Below are 22,596 nucleotides of genomic sequence, written 5' to 3' on the forward strand. Positions count from 1 at the left end.
TGTGGGATACAGTACTCCTGTGTAGTTTGCTCTTATATTTCGCTCAGGTCATGTGCAGAGACCGTGTGGTACCATGTGACCTCTCTCACACACCTCTCTGAGTGTCCACCGCGCTGATGGCCTGGATGAGCAGCGCAGCGTTGGACTCTGAATACTCCACAAACACCAGCAGCAGCTTCAGACACGTCTTCACCACCAGACGAAACTGAACCGACAAACACTCTCGTTCTGATCATCATCATCATCATCATCATCATCATCACTGATCTACAGCAGAAGAGCAGGTTACCTTTGAGCCGATGAGCAGGTAGAGCCACTCGATGGTCTCGGGGTGACCTATGACCCCATTCATCCCGTCCACATACAGCATGATCTGACCGAGCGCTAGAGAGAGAGAGAGATGGTAATTAGTGGGTGGGGCTCAGCAGCATGGACAGTCTCTGATTGGTCAGATATAACAGATTTTTCAGACACTCTTCAATGTTTGTTTGTATTTTAATGTCTGTTGAAGACGCCGTCATGTGATACATGTTACCTTTCTCAGCACTGCTTTGGACGGACCAATCACAGTCATTTGTAACTACTGGAGAAGGATTTTTAAAACTCACGTACATTTAATTTAATCTTTGGTAAAAACAAACAAACAAACAAACAAACAAACAAACAAAACAAAAAAACAACAGCTTATATTTAAATAATTAGAGTCTTTAAAGTACTGAAACTTCCCCTGGATGTAAAATAAAATAAAATAAAATAAAATAAAATAAAATAATTTATGTTTATTAATAATTTATTTATTTATTAATAATTATTATTTATATATTATTAAAAATAATTTATGTAAGCTTGTTTCCACTGTAAAATAAAAAATAAAAATGGTAATTGCAACTTTATATCTCACAATTCTGATCAAAATTTGGACTTCATCACTAGCAGTTTATAACTGAAAGTGATATAAGAGATACAAAAGAGATAAAAAATGTAAATTGTCAGAAAAAAGTCAGAATTGCAAGTTTATATCTGATAATTCTGGCCTTTTATTCTTAGAGTTGTAAGATATAAACTCACAATTACCTGTTTTATTCCATTTATTAGCAATTATTTTTTATTATTTTATTTTTTTATTCCATTTATAGCAAGAAACATTTATCAAATAATATTAAAGACAGTTTATTACAAAAAAAGTGTATAAAGTGAGTAAACAAACTTGTTTTCTGACAATAAAAATGGCAACCAAAAGATGGCGCTGTTCTTCCTCAAACACAAAAGCTGTGGTCAGAAAACGCCATATAGTGATGAAAATACAATAACAGACAATTATCATCTACAAAACATCAAATACTTCATATTTCTGTGACTCTCAGAAGTTAAAATGAGCGAGAAATCTGTTATTTGTGTTCATATCTGCTAAATTCAACAATAATGCATTGAAGATATTAAGATGATATAAATTATGATTTTCTATAAACACACACACAGATCTTTTTATATCTAAACCCATTCAGGCCATTTAAACTTACAATATCACTCATTTTGCATGCAAAGATGTTAGCCAGTCATTTGCATAAGGAAGTCTTAAAGGTACAGTAGCACAAAAAGTATCAGCTGAACAATAAGGATCAGAATATGAACATTAAGTAACATTATCATTTCAGAGAAAAAAGTTTAGAGTATGCAAATAAATGACTGATTCTGTTCTGAAAATACAGTTTCACTCTGCCGAACCTCTGAGGATGTAGTTCTGGTAGTTCTGATCCGCTTCAGCGCCGACCTTGATCAAACACGTGAGACCTTCAGCCATCACGAACTCATGCACCAGGTCCTTATCGTCCTGCACACACACACACACACACACACACAGTCACATGCCAGTCAATGCTCTTACCTGTAGATTTATTTAAAAAAGACGTGTTTTTACCTGGAATATCTGCTTGAGGGAAAACAGCGCCCTCCTCAGGTCACGGCCATTTGAGTTATACAGCTTCTCTGGAGGGAGAGAGAGAGTTTCAGGGTCTGTATGTCATGGAAACACAACAGGAACTGCTGGAATGTTCTGATGAAGATGCCAGAAGAACGAAACCCCTCAGAATAAACATCCATCATTATTCAGATCTTCTGATCTTTGATTCACACGGCCTTAATGTGGGATGAGCTGCGGAAAAATAACGCTGGACGAAAACACGAGGAGTGACGGCACATCAGTCAGACGCTAATTAAAGTCACTCGTGCTGAAAAACTAAACGTTTTCAGACCGTGAATCTCTTCAGATGATCTATAAAAGAGAAGAAAGAACTGCAGCCGAGAGAGAAGAAGAAAACTGAGTGAGTCTGAGGTCACAAACGGGTTGAGTCGGATCTGGATGAGTTCAGTGTCCTGATCACCTTCCCACAGGCCCAACACTGATCAATCCACCGATCGATCGCCAACATCTGCTCATTAATCCTGAGAACATGATGATGAGTTCATACACTCGTTATTAACCTGATGATTGACTTCCGTCCGTCACACTGCTGCTTTCATCAATAACACACACGTTCAATACGAGCTCAAATATAGTTCAGCTTAAACACACACACACACACACACACACACACACACACACACACACACACACACACACACACAACGACCTGCCAAATATTTCCATACTGTAATCACATGATATTGTTTGACATAATTAATGGAAAAGGAGGCACAGGTTTCTTTTTAACTGAAACTAAAATTGTGAATTAAAATAAATAAAATAAAATAAAATAAATAAGTAAATAAGTATATATATATATATATATATATATATATATATATATATATATATAAACTTTACGAAATAAACGAAAATTTGAAATGTTGCTGAAATAAAGTTTTAGTGAATCAATAAGTTGAATTACTAAAATAACTAAAACTAAAATAAAAAGCTAAATAGAAATATTTAAAAAGTAATAAAAATGACCAAAGCACATAACAAAATTACTAAAACACAAACTAAAATTAAAAAGAAAACTGAAAATAAAAAAGTGAATTCAAAAATAGTAATAGTGTATTTTATTATATTATTAGTATATTTTTATTTTAAATTATGAGTATATTTTTTTTACGGAAGAGGATTAGGGCCAAGCAATAATAAAAAAATAAAACCATCTCGAAATTAAAGTTGTAAAATTTCGAGAAAAAAGTCGAAATAAAATGTTGGGAATAAACTCGTTATATTATGAGAAAAAACTCGTTAAATTTCGAGAAAAAAGTCGAAATAAAATGTTGAGAATAAACTCGTTATATTATGAGAAAAAACTCATTAAATTTTGAGAAAAAAGTCGAAATAAAATGTTGTGAATAAACTCATTATATTACGAGAAAAAACTCGTTAAATTTTGAGAAAAAAGTCGAAATAAAATGTTGAGAATAAAGTCATTATTACGAGAAAAAACTCATTAAATTTCGAGAAAAAGGTCGAGATAAAATGTTGAGAATAAACTCGTTATATTACGAGAAAAAACTCGTTAAATTTCGAGAAAAAAGTCGAAATAAAATGTTGAGAATAAAGTCATTATTACGAGAAAAAACTCATTAAATTTCGAGAAAAAGGTCGAGATAAAATGTTGAGAATAAACTCGTTATATTACGAGAAAAAACTCGTTAAATTTCGAGAAAAAAGTCGAAATAAAATGTTGAGAATAAACTCGTTATATTATGAGAAAAAAATCGTTAAATTTCGAGAAAAAAGTCGAAATAAAATGTTGAGAATAAACTCATTATTACGAGAAAAAACTCATTAAATTTTGAGAAAAAAGTCGAAATAAAATGTTGTGAATAAACTCGTTATATTACGAGAAAAAACTCGTTAAATTTCGAGAAAAAAGTCGAAATAAAATGTTGAGAATAAACTCGTTATATTATGAGAAAAAAATCGTTAAATTTCGAGAAAAAAGTCGAAATAAAATGTTGAGAATAAACTCGCTATATTATGAGAAAAAACTCGTTAAATTTCGAGAAAAAAGTCGAAATAAAATGTTGAGAATAAACTCGTTATATTACGAGAAAAAACTCGTAAAATTTCGAGAAAAAGGTCGAGATAAAATGTTGAGAATAAAGTCATTAAATTACGAGAAAAATTCGTTAAATTACGAGAACAAATTCGTTAAATTATGAGAAAAATGACGTTAAATTTCGAGAAAAAAGTCGAAATAAAATGTTGAGAATAAACTCGTTATATTATGAGAAAAAAATCGTTAAATTTCGAGAAAAAAGTTGAAATAAAATGTTGAGAATAAACTCGTTATATTACGAGAAAAAACTCATTAAATTTCGAGAAAAAAGTCGAAATAAAATGTTGAGAATAAACTCGTTATATTGCGAGAAAAAACTCGTTAAATTTCGAGAAAAAGGTCGAGATAAAATGTTGAGAATAAAGTCATTAAATTACGAGAAAAATTCGTTAAATTACGAGAACAAATTCGTTAAATTATGAGAAAAATGACGTTAAATTTCGAGAAAAAAGTCGAGATAAAATGTTGAGAATAAACTCATTAAATTACGAGAAAAAACTCGTTAAATTTCAAGAAAAAAGTCGAGATAAAATGTTTTCTCGTAATTTAATGACTTCATTCTCAACATTTTATTTCGACTTTTTTCTCGAAATTGAACGAGTTTTTTCTCGAAATTTAACAACTTTAATCTCGAGATGGTTTTATTTTTTTATTATTGTTTGGCCCTAATCCTCTTCCGTATATTTTTATATTATTAGTTTATATTATATTATATTTTTTACATTATATTATCAAAATCAATTTTACATTAGTATCAATATATTCAGTACTGCTTAATATTTATTAGTATATTTAGTTTAGCATTAGTATAATTATATATTAAATAACAGTATATAAATAATACGCTGTCATACTGTACTACGACATTATATTTTATTTATTTATATAATAAATAAAATATAATATTTTATATTATATTTATATTATATTATATATTATTACTTTTTATATTATATATTTTTTATATTACATTATTTTATATTATATTTTTACATTATATTATCAAAATCAATTTTACATTAGTATCAATATATTTAGTACTGATTAATATTTATTAGTATATTTAGTATAGCATTAGTATAATTATATATTAAATAACAGTATATAAATAATACACTGTCATACTGTACTACGACATTATATTTTATTTATTTATATAATAAATAAAATATAATATTTTATATTATATTTATATTATATTATATATTATTACATTTTATATTATATATTTTTATATTACATTATTTTATATTATATTTTTTACATTATATTTTATTTATTATAATATATTATTATATTTTAACAGTGTATATGTATTTATTTTTCTGCATTTCTTTTCAGTTCATTTTTTATCTTGTATCACCAATAAATCCTCCTCTTTGTGTTTTTCTGATCTTTTATAATGTTTGTGATGGACGGCTGACTGACCTGACACTGACCAGCTTCAGCTGAACTGTAGTTTCACACTGTTTCCTGTCTCTAACAGACCCACTTCCTGCAGAGAGCCATTAAACCTCAGCTTTCCTTCTGTACAGAGCGTCTGTAATTAAAGCCCTGCTGCGTCTGACTGACCGTCACTGTCCCCGCCGCATGACAGCTGCATTCATACTCCACGTGTGTGTTCACTACATGATCGTGTGTGTTTCGCTGTCCTTCCTGTGTGTTTCTACGTGTGTAATCCAGCAGGTCTCTGTCCAGATCCAAATCAGATTATGTGTGACCCCCGCGGTCAATAATCTCAGCAGAGTAATCTGGACACACAAACAGAGACCAGTCCATTCAGACACAAACACTCAAAACATTTCTTTACTTTAACAATCTGAAAAAAAAAAAGAAATCATTTAGCAGATTTACAACAATAATAATTATTAATTCAGTTTATATCCTTTTATCATTGCAAATATTACATGCTTTATAAATTGAAAAATAAAAATAATAAAATAAAAATGTTAAAGTTATATTTTTATTATTACAAATGATTATTGTTGTTGTTATTTTAATAAATTATTTTTGTTTTAATTTATAAAACACTTTGCATTGCAAATTTTAAAGTGCTTTATAAATTGGAAAAAATTATAAAAATAAAAAATTATTATTATTATTGAATAATAAAAATAATACAATAAAGTCTAAATTTTTATTGTATTAATAATAAAAACCTTTAATATTAATAATAATAATAAAAATTATAATATAAAACAATTTCAATTTATAAAGTGCTTATCATTGCAAATCTTAAATGCTTTATAAATTGGAAAAAAAAAACATTATTAAAAAATAATAATAAAATAAATACTAAATAATAAATTTAGTTATTATTTTTATTATTAGAAATTGTTATTATTGTTGTTTTTATAATAAATTATTATTAATATTTCAATTTATAAAACACTTTGCATTGCAAATCTTAAAGCACTTTATAAATTAAAAAATAATAAAAATAAAATTAATAACTATTATTGAATAATAAAAATAAAAGAAAAACTTCTACATTTTTATTTTATTAATAATAAAAACGAATAATAATAATTAATAACTATTTCAATTTATAAGGTGCTTATCATTGTAAATCTTAAAATGCTTTTTGAATTGAAGTAATAATAAAAATAAAACTAGTAACCTAAAAACTTTATTAATAATAAAATATAACAATAAAATAAGTAATTTCAATTAATAAATGCTTATTGCAATCTTATAGTGCTTTATAAATTTAAATAAATTATTATTATTATTGTTATTATTATAAATTATTATTTTAATTTTTAAAATCAAATCACACTCAAGGCGCTGTTCAATACATCCAGTACTGTAACTCTTATTACAGAAGGTCTTCAGCAAGCTGAGGTTTAGTGACCTCTGACCTCGTATGCAGCTGCTGTCCGTCAGACAGGGTCACAGAGGTCACGACTAACGACCAGCAGCACAGTCTCATGTTCACAGTATATCAATGCTGTGTGGCTCCAGAAGTGCCTGCTAGGGGGTTTCTAGGGTATTTTTGGGTGGTTGCTAGGGTGCTCTGAATTGAAAGCATATCATGAGCGTCTCATACTGTTATCATCATGACTGTACTATGGTGTTAGAAGTCTGAAGCAGGTCACGGCTCAGCGGGCGGCTCACATGTGGTTTGACAGGCAGAGGACAGACTCTCATTTAGTCTGGCTGACCTGAAACATTGCTGTGAACTTTCACTGGCTCTGCTGGGCTCTGCTTACTCACGGTGCTCACGATGAAACGCTCCAGAACAAAAAAAGAATCTGAAATTATAGAATGAACCCAGAGGAGCCGCTGACGAGAGGCTGCAAACAGAGAAAAGACCAAACAGTCTAAAAATAGTGGACAGACTTGTACAGTTTATGAGTCCAAGTGAGCAGGAGCTGAGACTGTACATGACTGCGTGTCTTGCATTGAAAAAAATGTTATCAGGTGAAAAATCCCACAGATGAGCACTGAAGGAGTGACCTGAGAAATATTTTAACTCTCTTTATACTTGGACTAGTAACAAAACAGCTAGATAGCACCTATAACACCTTAGCAATGGAATAGCAATGCTGTAAAAATACTCTGAAACCTTTAACATCCACATAGCGACACCCTAGCAACCACCCACAACAATCTAACTAAAGAGCAATGCATTAAAAGCCACTCTGAAAACCCTTACATCTACATAGCAAGACCCTATCAACCACCCACAACACTCTAACCAAATAGCAATGCAGAAAAACACGCTGAAACCTTTAACATCCACATAGCAACACCCTAGCAACCACCCACAACACTCTAACCAAATAGCAATGCAGAAAAACACTGTAAAACCTTTAACATCCACATAGCAACACCCTAGCAACCACCCACAACACTCTAACTAAATAGCAATGCATTAAAAACCACTCTGAAAACCCTTACAACTACATAGCAACACCCTAGCAACCACCCACAACACTCTAACTAAATAGCAATGCATTAAAAACCACTCTGAAAACCCTTACAACTACATTGCAACACCCTAGCAATTACCCACAACACTCTAACCAAATAGCAATGCAGAAAAACACGCTGAAACCTTTAACATCCACATAGCAACACCCTAGCAACCACCCACAATACTCTAACCAAATAGAAATGCATTAAAAACCACTCTGAAAACCCTTACAACTAGATAGCAACACCCTAGCAACCACCCACAACACTCTAACCAAATAGCAATGCAGAAAAACACGCTGAAACCTTTAACATCCACATAGCAACACCCTAGCAACCACCCACAACACTCTAATAACCAAATAGCAATGCATTAAAAAACACTCTGAAAACCCTTACAACTATGTAGCAACACCCTAGCAATCACCCACAACACTGTAACCAAATAGCAATGCAGAAAAACACGCTGAAACCTTTAACATCCACATAGCAACACCCTAGCAACCATCCACAACACTCTAACCAAATAGCAATGCAGAAAAACACGCTGAAACCTTTAACATCCACATAGCAACACCCTAGCAACCACCCACAACACTCTAACCAAATAGCAATGCAGAAAAACACACTAAAACCTTTAACATCCACATAGCAACACCCTAGCAACCACCCACAACACTCTAACCAAATAGCAATGCAGAAAACACGGTAAAACCTTTAACATCCACATAGCAACACCCTAGCAACCACCCACAACACTCTAACTAAATAGCAATGCATTAAAAACCACTCTGAAAACCCTTACAACTACATAGCAACACCCTAGCAACCACCCACAACACTCTAACTAAATAGCAATGCATTAAAAACCACTCTGAAAACCCTTACAACTACATTGCAACACCCTAGCAACCACCCACAACACTCTAACCAAATAGCAATGCAGAAAAACACGCTGAAACCTTTAACATCCACATAGCAACACCCTAGCAACCACCCACAATACTCTAACCAAATAGAAATGCATTAAAAACCACTCTGAGAACCCTTACAACTAGATAGCAACACCCTAGCAACCACCCACAACACTCTAACCAAATAGCAATGCAGAAAAACACGCTGAAACCTTTAACATCCACATAGCAACACCCTAGCAACCACCCACAATACTCTAACCAAATAGAAATGCATTAAAAACCACTCTGAAAACCCTTACAACTAGATAGCAACACCCTAGCAACCACCCACAACACTCTAACCAAATAGCAATGCAGAAAAACACGCTGAAACCTTTAACATCCACATAGCAACACCCTAGCAACCACCCACAACACTCTAACGAAATAGCAATGCATTAAAAAACACTCTGAAAACCCTTACAACTATGTAGCAACACCCTAGCAATCACCCACAACACTCTAACCAAATAGCAATGCAGAAAAACACGCTGAAACCTTTAACATCCACATAGCAAGACTCTAGCAACCATCCACAACACTCTAACCAAATAGCAATGCAGAAAAACACGCTGAAACCTTTAACATCCACATAGCAACACCCTAGCAACCACCCACAACACTCTAACCAAATAGCAATGCAGAAAAACACACTAAAACCTTTAACATCCACACAGCAACACCCTAGCAACCACCCACAACACTCTAACCAAATAGCAATGCAGAAAACACGGTAAAACCTTTAACATCCACATAGCAACACCCTAGCAACCACCCACAACACTCTAACTAAATAGCAATGCATTAAAAACCACTCTGAAAACCCTTACAACTACATAGCAACCACCCACAGCACTCTAACTAAATAGCAATGCATTAAAAACCACTCTGAAAACCCTTACAACTACATTGCAACACCCTAGCAATTACCCACAACACTCTAACCAAATAGCAATGCAGAAAAACACGCTGAAACCTTTAACATCCACATAGCAACACCCTAGCAACCACCCACAATACTCTAACCAAATAGAAATGCATTAAAAACCACTCTGAAAACCCTTACAACTAGATAGCAACACCCTAGCAACCACCCACAACACTCTAACCAAATAGCAATGCAGAAAAACACACTAAAACCTTTAACATCCACATAGCAACACCCTAGCAATCACTCATAACACTCTACCCAAATAGCAATGCAGAAAACACGCTAAAACCTTTAACATCCACATAGTAACACCATATCAACCACCCACAACACTAACTAAATAGCAATGCATTAAAAACCACTCTGAAAACCCTTACAACTACATAGCAACACCCTAGCAATCACCCACAACACTCTAACCAAATAGCAATGCAGAAAAACACGCTGAAACCTTTAACATCCACATAGCAACACCCTAGTAACCACCCACAATACTCTAACCAAATAGAAATGCATTAAAAACCACTCTGAAAACCCTTACAACTATGTAGCAACACCCTAGCAATCACCCACAACACTCTAACCAAATAGCAATGCAGAAAAACACGCTGAAACCTTTAACATCCACATAGCAACACCCTAGCAACCATCCACAACACTCTAACCAAATAGCAATGCAGAAAAACACACTAAAACCTTTAACATCCACATAGCAACACCCTAGCAACCACCCACAACACTCTAACCAAATAGCAATGCAGAAAACACGGTAAAACCTTTAACATCCACATAGCAACACCCTAGCAACCACCCACAACACTCTAACCAAATAGCAATGCAGAAAAACACACTAAAACCTTTAACATCCACATAGCAACACCCTAGCAACCACCCACAACACTCTAACTAAATATCAATGCATTAAAAACACTTTAAAAACTCTTACAACCTCATAGCAACACCCTAGCAACCACCCACAACACTCTAACTAAATAGCAATGCATTAAAAACCACTCTAAAAACCCTTACAACTACATAGCAACACCCTAGCAACCACTCACAACACTCTAAATAGCAATGCAGAAAAACACGCTGAAACCTTTAATATCCACGTAGCAACACCCTAGCAACCACCCACAACACTCTAACCAAATAGCAATGCATTAAAAACCACTCTGAAAAGCCTTACAACTACATAGCAACACCCTAGCAACCACCCACAACACTCTAATAACCAAATAGCAATGCATTAAAAAACACTCTGAAAACCCTTACAACTACATATCAACACCCTAGCAACCACCCACAACACTCTAACCAAATAGAAATGCAGTAAACACTGTGAAACCTTTACCACCCACAGAGCAACACCCTAGCAATCACCCACAACACTTTAACCAAACAACAATGCAGTAAAACTCTTTGAAACCTTTAACATCCACATAGCAACACCCTAGCAACCACCCACAATGCTCTAGAATCTCTGGGGCAGGTTTTGTGCAGGCAAACACAACACACAATGTTTTTAAATAAATGTTAAGAGAGTTCAAATCTTCCCTCTGACCTCCTTCAGAATTGACAAATGTTTTGGGATGATATGGAAGTAATACTACAAGAACTCTAAAAAAAGATGAAATGCAGTCCAGAGTATGAAGAAAACAGATGGTGAACTGCAGCTCAAACATTTATGAACTCAAAGGGCCAAAAGCAAAACAGGGAAATAATAAGTTGAGAGCAAAAACACCCAAAATAAGCTGCTGAATGTGATCCAGCACACGCGGCGTCGGCGTCCGGCAGCAGCTGTAGGTCTGTGGTCGAGTTAAATGTGTCTGGGAATGAGATGTTACACGACTTTCTCCAGTTGTGTCCAGAGAAAAACAAGCATAAATCCACAGAGGCCAAACATACTGCGTTATTAGTGTAATATATATCACATGACACAATCAAAACTCACTTTCTACAATGCATTACAAGCTTAACTTGCTACTGGTATTAGAATCATAAATCATAATGTGGATTATAAGGCATTATGAATAAATGTACAGTGCATAGTTTAATAAAAGCAGTTTCTGAGTCAGGAAAGTGAAGTGCTGTTGGTTTGATCAGACTGATATCTGACCCTCGGCCGAGAGAGTATTTATATCTGCAGCTCGTGTGTCTGAAACCGATGCAGTCCATGACATGCTTCACACCGCTTTAATAGCGCAAACTTCTTCCTGTTTCCAACAATGACATCACCATGTCCGAATGCTACTGTTTCTGTGGCGACAGCGATTTGTAAAAGTCTGACCTCACGCGTCAGGGGTCACTTAAACACACATACACTAAGAATCTGCACTGATTTGATGGGGAAATCTGCAGAATTCTGTGCAGAATCTGTAAATGTGAGATTTATACATATGCAAAAGATAATGCGAGATTGTGTGCAACACGTTTATCAGCAAAGTTCTGATCATTTACAGGCCTTAGAAGTTCAAGTATCACATATGATACAGTGGGCTTTATAGGCTTGATATTATAACATCCCATAAGGCACTTCATGTGCTGATGATGTGGCGTCACATGCCTCTGGAGCGGTAAAAATAACATGTATAGATAACAGAGCTCCACACACACACACACACACACTCATTCTCATCTCTGTTCTGCTGTAGATCAACCACTAAAGATCCCAGACTTCACACCTTGAAGCCCAGAATGCTGCGGCAGTGATGTCATCATATCCCACAATGCCCAGTAAATGGCAGCTCTATCCAACTGAGAACAAACACAACAACACACACACACACACACACACACACTGTATGCTAACGATCAGGTGGTTCCTGTGGAAGTGTCACTTCCATTTAGTAACTAAACTATATAATGTAAAGCCACTGTGAGATGATGGTCGTCACGTAACCATGACAACCTGATGCTGTAAGAGGAAACGCACCTCTGTAGTTGCAGATAAAATTGGGCGATTTAAACACAAAGAGGGTCATAAACTGATTAACACAAAGACAGAAACACAAGGGTGGAGTGAAACAATCAGCTCATAAAAAAGAGTGTAAACTACATTTAATATGAAACCCTAACCCTAACTATACATAAAAATAAAAAATAAATGTATTAAATATATTAAATACAACTGTAAATATGTCAAAAAATAAAAAATGTATAAATATAAATAAAAAAAATAAAATTATATATATATTATATATATATATAAAATATATATAAATTATATATATATATATATATTCAAAATTTACCATAAAATTATATATAAAAATACAAATAAATATACGAAATAAAAAATAAAAACAAATGTAAAAATATAAAAATAATTGTATTGTAGTGTAAACTACAAAATTTAAAATTATTTGTGACACAGGACCACAAAACCAGTCTTAAGGGTCAGTGTTTTTAAATTATACCTCATCTGAAAGTTGAATAAATAATCTTTCCGTTGATGTGTGGTTTGCTAGGATACGACATTATTGGTTGAGATACAACTATTTGAAAATCTGGAATCTGAGGGCGCAAAAAAAATCAAAATATTGAGAAAATCGCCTTTAAAGTTGTTCAAATAAAGTCCTTAGCAATGCATATCCACTCACAAAAATACATTTTTGATATATTTACAAGATATCTTCATGGAACATGATCTTTACTAATGATTTTACGCATAAAAGAAAAATTGATAATTTTGACCCATACAATGTACTGTTGGCTATTGCTACAAATATACCTGTGCAACTTATGACTGGTTTTGTGCTCCAGGGTCACATATATAAAAATAAATACACAATATATATACTGGCAGACATTTGTGTGCGTTTGTGTAGATTTACTGGCATTTACGTGTGTTTTTCAGCCACACTGGCAGGTGTGTGTGTGTGTGTGTGTGTGTTTGAGGTTATGTGTTTAACATCAGTGTGTTTCTGCTCACAGACTGTAAAGCCATCAGCCTCTGTTTACAACACGACACACACACGCACATGTTGGGTTTTCATGTTGTACTTGGACTCTCCATAGACATAATGATTTTTATACTGTACAAACTGTATATTCTGTCCCCGAAACCTCAACCTACCCATCACAGAGAACGTTCTGTAATTTTACATGTTCAAAAAACAATCACTTAGAATGATTTACTAAATTACACACTCACACACACACACACACACACACACACACACATCAATGAACTTGAGATCTGAACGATGATGAAACACTGCTGCTGTTTCATGAACATTATTGAACTCAGCGTCTGACGTTTGCTGGTTCTTTATTGTTTTAAGAAAAAACCTCAGTACATTTTGTTAGATATTTTTTGTAGTGTAAACATAAATACAGACAATAATAATATTTAGTTTGATATTTGAATCCTAAATCTATCTTGAATTTAACGTTTTAGTTTTCATAGTCTCTTTTGTACATGAATCGCTGAAAGAGTCTTGTGTAATCTGGGTAATTAGACTTTATCTTTTCTCGACCTCTCTCTCGACCTGCAGTGTCTCTTTCACATGTTTCTGTCTTGTCAACGCTTTCTAAAGATATCACAGTGACGCTTGTGTTTCTCTGGGCTCATGGCATCCAAAACATCAACCTCCTGCTAAAATTAACCCAGCGCTCCTCAAACTATATCGGTTTACAGACCCACATCAGCTCTGATATCAGAGCACCTGATTTCATTACAGCCCTGAACACTACAGCCAGAGCCTCATCACACGTCACAATAGAGTTATTTTGGCTAGAAATTCAACAAAAACAGTACATTTATTCAATAATCTTGTGATGCATGGCAATTTAAATAAAGGCTGCTTTATTTTCTCTTTTTATCTGAATCTTTTTATCAAATGAATGAATCAGTGTGAAAACAGATTCATATAAATCACTTGAGTTCAAAACTAGAGACTCAAAACTCTGAAACTGGTGTTAGAAAACAGATTCTAATTGGATGAACAGTGACGGCATTAACGTAAAGAAACTCATATTAGAGACGTTACATAATCAACTCCTGTGAAAACACTTCTCTCAAATATCGCTGTCACAACGGAGTCTATCAATCACAACTAGACATCTCTCAAAACTCAGCGTCATCATAATGCTTTGATGTTCATTTCTGCATCCAATAATCATTTGGCATCTGTGACCAACGTCCATTCCTGACCAATCAGAGATCAGACAATGGCTGCATCCTAATTCTTTATCATACTAGTTTATAATGTACTATGATTAGTTAACATTAGTTCAATCATGACAACTCTCAAAATAGTTTTAGCATGTTGATGAATATGACAATATTAATGTATTTGGTCTTGGTGGACTAGATTCACTATGCTGCTGCTGCTAATTATTGCTGCTGATGATTATTGCTGTTGCTGATTATTGCTGCTGCTGCTGATGTTGATTATTGCTGCTGCTGCTGATGTTGATTATTGCTGCTGCTGATGATGATGATTATTGCTGCTGCTGCTACTGCTAATGATTGCTGTTGATTATTGCTGCTGCTGCGACTAATTATTGCTGCTGCTGATTATTGGTTTTGCTGCTGCTGTTGATTACTGCTGCTGCTGCTACGGCTAATTATTGCTGCTGTTGTTTATTGCTCCTGCTGACTATTGGTTTTGCTGCTGATTATTGCTGCTGCTGCAGTTTATTATTGCTGCTGCTGATGATAATTTCTTCTACTGGTGATTGCTGCTGCTGTTGTTGACTATTGCTGCCGCTGTTGATTATTGCTCCTGCTGATTATTGGTTTTGCTGCTGATTATTGCTGCTGCTGTTGATTACTGCTGCTGCTGTTGATTATTGCTGCTGCTGCTATGGCTAATTATTGCTGCTGTTGATTATTGGTTTTGCTGCTGATTATTGCTGCTGCTGTTGATTATTGCTGCTGCTGCTATGGCTAATTATTGCTGCTGTTGATTATTGGTTTTGCTGCTGATTATTGCTGCTGCTGTTGATTATTGCTGCTGCTGCTATGGCTAATTATTGCTGCTGTTGATTATTGGTTTTGCTGCTGATTATTGCTGCTGCTGTTGATTATTGCTGCTGCTGCTATGGCTAATTATTGCTGCTGTTGATTATTGGTTTTGCTGCTGATTATTGCTGCTGCTGTTGATTATTGCTGCTGCTGTTGATTATTGCTGCTGCTGTTGATTACTGCTGCTGCTGCTATGGCTAATTATTGCTGCTGCTGATTATTGGTTTTGCTGCTGATTATTGCTGCTCTGGTTATTGCTGCTGCTGATGATTATTGTTGCTGCTGCTGCTACTGCTAATGATTGCTGTTGATTATTGCTGCTGCTGCGACTAATTATTGCTGCTGCTGATTATTGGTTTTGCTGCTGCTGTTGATTACTGCTGCTGCTGCTGCTACAGCTAATTGTGGCTGCTGTTGTTTATTGCTCCTGCTGACTATTGGTTTTGCTGCTGATTGCTGCTGCTGATTATTGGTTTTGCAGCTGATTATTGCTGCTCTGGTTATTGCTGCTGCTGATGATTATTGCTGCTGCTGTTGATTATTGTTGCTGCTCTGGTTATTGCTGCTGCTGCAGTTTATTATTGCTGCTGCTGATGATGATTCCTTCTACTGTTGATTGCTGCTGCTGTTGTTGATTATTGCTGCTGCTGCTGCTATGGCTAATTATTGCTGCTGCTGATTATTGCTGCTGCTGTTGATTATTGCTGCTGCTGTTGATTACTGCTGCTGCTGCTGCTGCTATGGCTAATGATTGCTGCTGTTGATTATTACTCCTGCTGATTATTGATTTTGCTGCTGATTATTGCTGCTGCTGTTGATTATTGTTGCTGCTCTGGTTATTATTGCTGCTGCTGTTGATTATTGCTGCTGCTGTTGATTATTGTCGCTGCTGCAGTTTATTATTGCTGCTGCTGTTGATTATTATTGCTGCTGCTGTTGATTATTATTGCTGCTGATGATTATTGCTGCTGCTGCAGTTTATTATTGCTGCTGCTGTTGATTATTATTGCTGCTGATGATTATTGCTGCTGCTGTTGATTATTATTGCTGCTCTGGTTATTGCTGCTTCTGCAGTTTATTATTGCTGCTGCTGTTGATTATTGCTGCTGCTGTTGATTACTGCTGCTGCTGCTGCTGCTATGGCTAATGATTGCTGCTGTTGATTATTACTCCTGCTGATTATTGATTTTGCTGCTGATTATTGCTGCTGCTGTTGATTATTGTTGCTGCTCTGGTTATTATTGCTGCTGCTGTTGATTATTGTCGCTGCTCTGATTATTGCTGCTGCTGCAGTTTATTATTGCTGCTGCTGTTGATTATTATTGCTGCTGATGATTATTGCTGCTGCTGTTGATTATTATTGCTGCTCTGGTTATTGCTGCTGCTGCTGATTATTGCTGCTGCTGTTGATTATTGTCGCTGCTCTGATTATTGCTGCTGCTGCAGTTTATTATTGCTGCTGCTGTTGATTATTGTCGCTGCTCTGATTATTGCTGCTGCTGCAGTTTATTATTGCTGCTGCTGTTGATTATTATTGCTGCTGATGATTATTGCTGCTGCTGTTGATTATTATTGCTGCTCTGGTTATTGCTGCTTCTGCAGTTTATTATTGCTGCTGCTGATGATGATTCCTTCTACTGTTGATTGCTGCTGCTGTTGTTGATTATTGCTGCTGCTGCTGATTATTGCTGATGATGATTATTACTGCTGCTGTTGTTGATTATTGCTGCTGCTGCTGATTATTGCTGATGATGATTATTAATGTTGCTGTTGTTGCTTATTGCTACTGATTATTGCTGCTGTTGTTGATTAATGCTGCTTAAATTACAGCTGATTATTGCTGCTACTGTTGATGATTATTGCTGCTACTGATTATTGCTGCTGCTGTTGATTAATGCTGCTTAAATTACAGCTGATTATTGCTGCTACTGTTGATGATTATTGCTGCTGCTAATTATTGCTGCTGCTGCTTCTGCTGTTGATTATTGCTGCTTATATTACTGCTGATTATTGCTGCTGCTGTTGATGATTATTGCTGCTGATGACGATTATTGCTGCTGATGAGGATTCTTGCTGCTGCTGTTTAATACTGCTATTGATTAATGCTTCTGCACAGACACACTGCTGTGAGCATCTAAGATATGCTGCCGCTTCATAAATATACATACATAAATGCCGTAGCAGATCCAGGCAGGTGGAACTGAGGGAGGTGGAGGGTTTCAGAGGAGCTCTAACAGTGCGATACAGGACAGATAACAGCAAACACTGAACCAGACTATTTAAATGTTGAGCAAGCAATCTCACTGGCTGCAGGATCAGCAGAGCCAATCAGCTTGTGCCATGCGGTAATGATGTGATTGCTTGCAGAGTTTCATGACTGAACTGGACATTTAACTAATAATATAAAACCATAGCATTTATTGATCTGAGTTAATTTGAACATTTATTAATACGTTATTAAAATCAAAAGTTAAAACCCAAACCCATGCAGGTAAACAAAATATTTCATCTTATTTAATAAGTACTTATTTTGATAGTTTTGTTTACATTTTTTTATGATTTAATGAATTATTATCTTTTCATCAACTCCCTGCAGGAAACACTGCCATATATGTAGGATAGCCTGTGAATTTAATTCAACAAATGTCTACAAAATAAATTGTAAAAGTCTACATTCACAATTACTGATTAATTCTAAACCAACTCCAGTCAGATTCCGCAGTGATTCTTTAACTGAGGAGAACAGAAAGGCATTAATATAATCCGGTTTATACAGTAAACACGGTCATTCTGACATGGTATAAGTTACCGTCCCACATGTCATTAAGGCCATTGCCATGGAAACCAGACAATCACAGCCTCAAAATCTGCTATTTCGACACAGATCACAGTAAATCTGCAGTCTTACGCTGTTTAATTCGGAGATTTATCCACACACACTGAAGCAGATCTCATCGGGTCCGGTGAGGATTAAGACATTCCTGACAATGAAATTAGTACAGCTTAGAGGAATAAAACGGCTCCTTCCTGACGCTTAAGAAATAAAAGCCACAATCACACTGGATTTGATCCTCCGAGGAACATTTCATGCAATTCAAAACACTAGTAAACAGCACACAGAATTTCTTAAAAATACTTAAAGCTGTTCAAGTTTTATGAGTTCAATTGATAAGACATTTTTTTATTATTAAAATTTAATTAAACCATTAAAATGGAGTTCAGAAAAATTTAAAACGGATTTAAGTCCTGCATGTGCACACAAAATACAGCAATAAAGACCGTGTTTCAGTGATTTTAACAACAGAGCACACAGTAAATCCAAGGGTTTGGGGGGATTCGAGGCGGAAGCAGGTGGTTGGAGACTTAAAACTCATCATCTGTCCACTTAAAGCCTTACACACACACACACACACACACACACACACACACACACACACACAAACCATCAAGCTACCAAATGTCCTGCTGTGCTGACACAGGAAATGCCGACTATATACAAAGGCATTCTGGGAAGTCAAGTGTGAATTTTAATGAACCTGATGAAAGCCCCACCCCTGATCTCTAACGACAACAGCCAATGGGACACTTGACCCGCAATCCAGGAATAGACACATTATCAGTGCAACAGACCAACACAAGCATGACGGAGAGACACACAGACGGTGATTACAGGCGTGGAGATCCGTCTGTGACTCACTCAAACCAGAGTCTGACGGCAACAAAAACTTTTTTGCACAAAATATTTCAGCATAATAACCTGATTTACTGCTTCATTTGTACACTGCGGTTCATACGTTTTCGGGGTCAGTCACTCGTGTTTGATCACATGTTTGTTCTGAGACTCACCGATACACGCGTGAACACGGACGCTCAGCTGAGTCCGTAAAACCACACTGTGCTTCTTCCCCCTCCTAGAGACAAACAGAAAATGAAGCAATAACGTTTATTACAGAAGTTAATAGCAATAAAACAGAGATGTCATAGACTGACCAGTAATACACACACACACACACACACACACTCCAGCTCTCCTGCTATCAGTGTTAAAGCTCTTCTGGGAAACAGCGCTCAATATTAACATGCCATCGATAAGAACATGATTCTGCTGCCCTCATTTCATTCCTCCATTCAGACTTTCCTCCATTATGTTCTTTTATCCTTTACTTGTTTAGTTACAAATCGAATTAAATGCATTTTGACAAGTTAGAAGAAATCCAAGATAGAATAATATTAAAAATATATTAGAGTCAATGACGTGACCGGTCATTTTTCTGTCCAAAGGCCTCAATAATAATAATAAAACAAAGATATGGCATCCAAAGTATGTGAGGAAGTACAACTAGATCTCTTTTATTGAATTATATTTCGCTCCATATAAAGGTATTTTAAAGATTTTGAAGTGTCAAAATGGTCATTTAACCATCCAACCGTTCATTTGTGATTAAAATATCTTAAAATGTAATAAATGTATATATTATTTATTCTGGCATGATTTTATAACATCATATATCAACGTAGTGCAAAATGGCATTAAAATTAAGTGTAGAAGTCGTTGCTTTGTTATGAGAAAGAATGTCCGGAAAAATGAATTTCATTGATGTCATTCGGAGTAACCAATATAAAGGTACCATTTTGGATCAAGTCATGTGATCAATATCATGTGACAGGATGTGACATCATTCTGACACCTGCAAAGGACCACATGGTCATGAAGCAAAGTAACAAACTCCCTTTTCACTTGATCATACGCATGTCCCGAAACATCAGGTCATTCGGTGCAACCGCTATAAAACATGGAAAATGTTGTAATATTTTAGAAACTTGTACTAAATATAAAATATTTGATTGTCCTTTTGCTAGATATCAGCCTGTTAGCATTGTTTGAAAATATCGTCATTCGGTGTAACCGAAATTTTGGTTAAACCGAATGACTTTTTTAGTGACAAATTTTGTCCATCTTGTAAAAAATGACAAAATCAGTGTTAATTGATTATAAAAACCACATAATCTCATTGTTAACACTTAATAAAACTTCAAAATTAATTATATCTCCATTATGTTTTTTTTTACACGTTTGAAAACCTTATTTGTCAATGACCCAGATGCTGTTCAAAAGTTTGGTAAGATTTTACTCATCAAAGCTGCATTTATTTGATCAAAAATGCAGTAAAAATAGTGAAATATTATTCCAATTTAAAATATCTGATTTCTATGTGAATATATAGTAAACTGTGATTTATTCCTGTGATCAAAGCTGAATTTTCAGCATCATTACTCCAGTCTTCAGTGTCACATGATCCTTCAGAAATCATTCTAATATGATTTGATGCTGAGAGAGACATTTATGATTATTATCAATGTTGAAAACAGTATTTTTGTGGATATATTTTATTTTTCAGGTTTCTTTGATGAACAGAAAGTTCAAAAGAACAGCATTTATTTGAAATAATATTATAATTGCCTCTTTGACTTATTTGAGATCACTTTCCCATGATTGCTTCAGTATCTTGCACACAAAACTCTACTGAAATGCACATCATGTGTACGATTATCAGTCCCTGAATATAAACGTTTATGCATCTTCTCTCTTTTGATACGAACCACAGGAGGTACGGACTGACACCGGCGCTGACCTCTGACCCCTCAATGCAAACAATAATAAATACAGGAGAGACGGAGGATAAACTCATTCAGCCGCTCGCCGTCTCTGCCACTTCATCACCATGGAGTTTTTTGGGTGTCAGCCATTTGTTTACAGTAACCAGTTAGCCAACATCCTACAGTCCGGCTAAAACACACACACACACACACACACACACTGAGAAGAAGGTCTGTTTGACAGCAGAGATATTCACATGTCAATCAGCTGTCAGACGGACGTCAGAACACACACACAGAACAAACAGAAGCTTGTTCGTCTGCTGTCAATCACAGCAGGAGCGACAGACCGTTCCCCAAACACAAACACAACAGAGCGACAGCGGCTCTCTGAACACGCGGAGAACTCAAACGATGAGCACCGTTACTGAGAGACTGACCGACACACAAACAGACCGTCTTATTGTGTGGAGATGCTTTAATCGACTGCCAGGAGATTCTCAATGTCCAAAATCTAGAACAGGGGTTCCCTAACTGGGGTTTATGGGTCGATGAACTGAAAATAATTCATTCAATCATGTCAAATTAAAATAAATCATTTTAGAGTAAAAACAATCCAAATGAAACCAGAACATAAAAATGTTAAATTAAAATTAAAATAAATAATTTGAATTAAACAATTAATTAAACATATTAATTCATACAAATGTAAAATGAAAATAATAAAAAAAAAAAAAAATCAAACTAAAAACCTAAAAATTGATTAAAATACAAAAATGTAAAAATAATTTAATAATAAAAAACAATAACAATTAAACTTACTAAATATTATTTAATCATACAACTGTAAAAAATGTAATAATTTTAAATGAAAAAAAAAAAATAAATCAAAATATATTAAATCAAAAAATGCATTTTATTAAATTAAAATAAATTATTTTATAAAAAAAATAATACCAATAAAAATAAACAATACTTAAAATATAGGCTATTAAATCATAAATAATGTACAATTCAAATAAATAATTTTGAAATAAAACCAATAAAAATAAAACAATTACTAAAAACACCAAAAAAAGTATTTTATTTGTTTAGCTGCATTCATGTGACATTATTGAAATTTAAAATATTTACTTGAAGTCCCTGATATTTTAACTCACAGGGGTTCGGCTGACA

The 22,596-nt window shown here is 34.8% G+C and overlaps 1 protein-coding gene across 1 annotated transcript in view; it reads right to left on the reverse strand.

Annotated features, from left to right (window-relative positions):
- Positions 1 to 22,596, reverse strand: part of fhod3a (formin homology 2 domain containing 3a) — a 64,334-nt gene that overhangs the window by 29,039 nt on the left and 12,699 nt on the right. Inside the window, 5 exon segments of the mRNA XM_048203415.1 lie at positions 94 to 205; positions 290 to 384; positions 1,726 to 1,831; positions 1,919 to 1,986; positions 19,669 to 19,733. Of these exon segments, the coding sequence (XP_048059372.1) occupies positions 94 to 205; positions 290 to 384; positions 1,726 to 1,831; positions 1,919 to 1,986; positions 19,669 to 19,733 (446 nt within the window).

This window comes from Megalobrama amblycephala, linkage group LG9 (assembly GCF_018812025.1).
Source record: "Megalobrama amblycephala isolate DHTTF-2021 linkage group LG9, ASM1881202v1, whole genome shotgun sequence".
Taxonomy (NCBI): Eukaryota; Metazoa; Chordata; class Actinopteri; order Cypriniformes; family Xenocyprididae; genus Megalobrama; species Megalobrama amblycephala.